At 62.6% G+C, this 2,476-nt stretch overlaps 1 protein-coding gene across 1 annotated transcript; it reads right to left on the bottom strand.

Moving 5' to 3' along the window:
• Window positions 1-83: 83 nt before the first annotated feature.
• VDBG_02332 (conserved hypothetical protein) lies at window positions 84-1,530 on the bottom strand (the record flags this gene model as incomplete). Its single annotated transcript, XM_003008098.1, has 2 exons — window positions 84-1,313; window positions 1,387-1,530. 2 exons carry the CDS (start codon window positions 1,528-1,530, stop codon window positions 84-86), a joined length of 1,374 nt encoding a protein of 457 aa, XP_003008144.1.
• Between the last annotated feature and the right edge of the window lie 946 nt (window positions 1,531-2,476).

The following is a 2,476-nucleotide window of genomic DNA, read 5'->3' as shown; positions in this document are numbered from 1 at the left end:
AGTTTGCCTTCGCCGCTGACCCCCCGAAAGACTGGGACCCCGTCCGTTTTTTTTTTTTTTTATGCGGGGCGCGGACCCCCCCATTAATTTTGTTTCACTACAAGCCTGTTTTTTTGTCGTTCCGCAAACGTCCTCGTGAATTCTGGCTGTGGTGCAGCGGTGCGCTTCGCGTCGGCAGCGGCGGTTGAGCGGACACGTGCTGACCGACGACGCCGCTGGGGCATGGCGTGCAGCGCCCTCCGAGTCGGCGCCCCATCTTGCTGAACCGCCGTCCGCAGCGTGATGACCTGCGACGGCGATGCTTCGCCCTCGTCGTGGTGCATGCAGCCCCTGACGCCCTGGTAGCCGTCCACGACGGTGTGCGCCGGTGCGCCGCCCGCCTCGGCCGCATGCGTGAGGATCGAGCTCTCGACCTGTCTCACGGGGATCCTCTCGACGGCGGATCGCAGCGGCTTGAATAGCCGGCCTGCAACGTCTGGCGAGACGGCAAGCACAACACGGTCAAACTCGTCCTCCTGGGCCTCGTCCTCGCCACGGCCAGTGCCGCCCAGCTTTTGCGACCTGACGAGAACAGCTTCACGGTCGGCACACGGCTCGACGGCGAGGACCCGCGTCGAGAGCCGCACGTCGTTGATGCCACGAACGAGGCGACCCTGGACCTGGCTGACGCCACCGCAGACGGCAAAATGCTGCTGGCCATGGGAGCGGCACTTGTAGCTGACGACATCGCTGGCAGGAAAGGCAAGCATGTCGTCGTGGGAGCAGGTGGAGACGCTGGCCATGAGGGGCAGGAGGTAGTGGGTGACGTAGCGGCGGGGGATGCATATCCTCCGGAGGTAGCCGTCGAGGGACTCGGCTGTGCTGCCCGTGCCGGTGGTCGTCGTGGCTTCCTTGGGCTGGACGAGGAAGCAGGCGAGGGAGAACCAGAGCTGGCAGACGATGAGGAACAGGATCTCGAGGAAGTGACGCAGGAGACTGTGACGGGCGGGACGTGGAGGGGGCGTCTGGTGAAGGTTGGAAGCGTGGACAAAGTAGGTGCCCGGAGCAGCGCCGACGGGCTGCTGCTTCTGAGTTCGCTCTCCAGAGGTCGTGACGGCGGCGGCGGCAGCGGCCGCCGAGTCGGCCAGGGCGCGGGCAAAGACGAAGAGAAAGCGTACCGGGTGCAGGGGGACGCCGAGGTGGGCATACATGCGCATGAGGTTGTCGTAGTAGCCGCCGGCGCTGGCGCGCATGGGGAGGTCGATGCGCTCGACGGTGGCGGTGGCTTCATTGCGGACGGCGACCGAGGCCGAGTCGAACGAGAGGCCGTTGGCCTGAGAATGCGTTAGTTTCCCCCCATGGTTTGGATTGCGTTGGGGCTGAGAAGAGAGGCTGCTGAATACTTACCTGTTCGAAGAGGGTTACAGCATAACGATTTTGGTCGTCGCTCTGCAGGAGGTGAGCGGTCGTCAGACCGGCCAGGCCGGTGCCGATGATGGCGACTCGGATTGGGGGCCCATTGTCAGCGGGTCGACTGGTTGGAGGACGCATGCCGTGCAACGCTGGAGCGAGTCTCTGGTTTTTTTTTTCTTGGTTCTTCGTCGCCAAAGGCCCGGGCCGCCAAAGTCTAGTTGTAATGCCAGGTCGAACCTACGAGCACAAGATGCAGTACAGTGCTGCGGAAACGTCGTGGCCAAAGCTTGCTCGTAGCGTCGTCGTCCTACAGGCCGAAGAAGGAAAGATAGGGCTTCAGCTTGACCGACGGACGAGGGGTTGTTGTTGTTGGTGAGGGATGGCCATCATGACATGACGTATCGTGAGATGGATGGATGCATGTTTCGGTTCCGACGACATGACTGATCAAGCGCGTCTCACTCGCCAGGACAGGACTAATCTGGCTCGCCCAGCGAATTTGTCATGTGCCGAGGCGCCCCAAAGCGATGCGAATGATGGCGAGCAAAACTGGTCGTGGGTTGAGGGCGGCAAGGGGGGGTGTTCCAGGGTCCCGGTCGGGGTCTGGGTCAAGAGTTGGGCCGACTCGATGGGCAAAGAAGAGGGCTGTGCGACGAGAGAGGGAGGCGAGGGGGGCTAAGGGGAGGCCCATGGCAGGGGCTAGGGAGGGGCCAACGGCAGGAACCATGGGCCAGCGGCAGGAGCCATGGGCCAACAGACACGACGACATTGGACAGCAGGGACGTTGGAGAATCCACCGCCGGTCGCGCGCTTCAGGGTCCACCGCAGAGTTCTTCTCACCCGATCTTGCCTTGCTTGCCCAGCGGCCTGCTCCCCTTCCCGAGTACGGAGGCGCCTAACCTTATCAACCTTAAGGCATGCCCCTAGTACCTGTCTTCCTGCTGCAGGTACCTAACTAAGGCACCTAGGCCAGCACCTTACTTGACTTGCTTGAGTACCTACCTTACCTTACCTACCTCAGATACAGCACTGAGGCACGGACGCTGAACTGCACGAGCCACCAGCTGCCACCGCGTCACCGTCT

The sequence above is a fragment of the Verticillium alfalfae genome, genomic scaffold (assembly GCF_000150825.1).
Source record: "Verticillium alfalfae VaMs.102 supercont1.2 genomic scaffold, whole genome shotgun sequence".
NCBI lineage: Eukaryota > Fungi > Ascomycota > Sordariomycetes > Glomerellales > Plectosphaerellaceae > Verticillium > Verticillium alfalfae.
The sequence above is the reverse complement of the archived record's forward strand: the minus strand, read 5'-3'. Positions and strand labels throughout refer to the sequence as shown.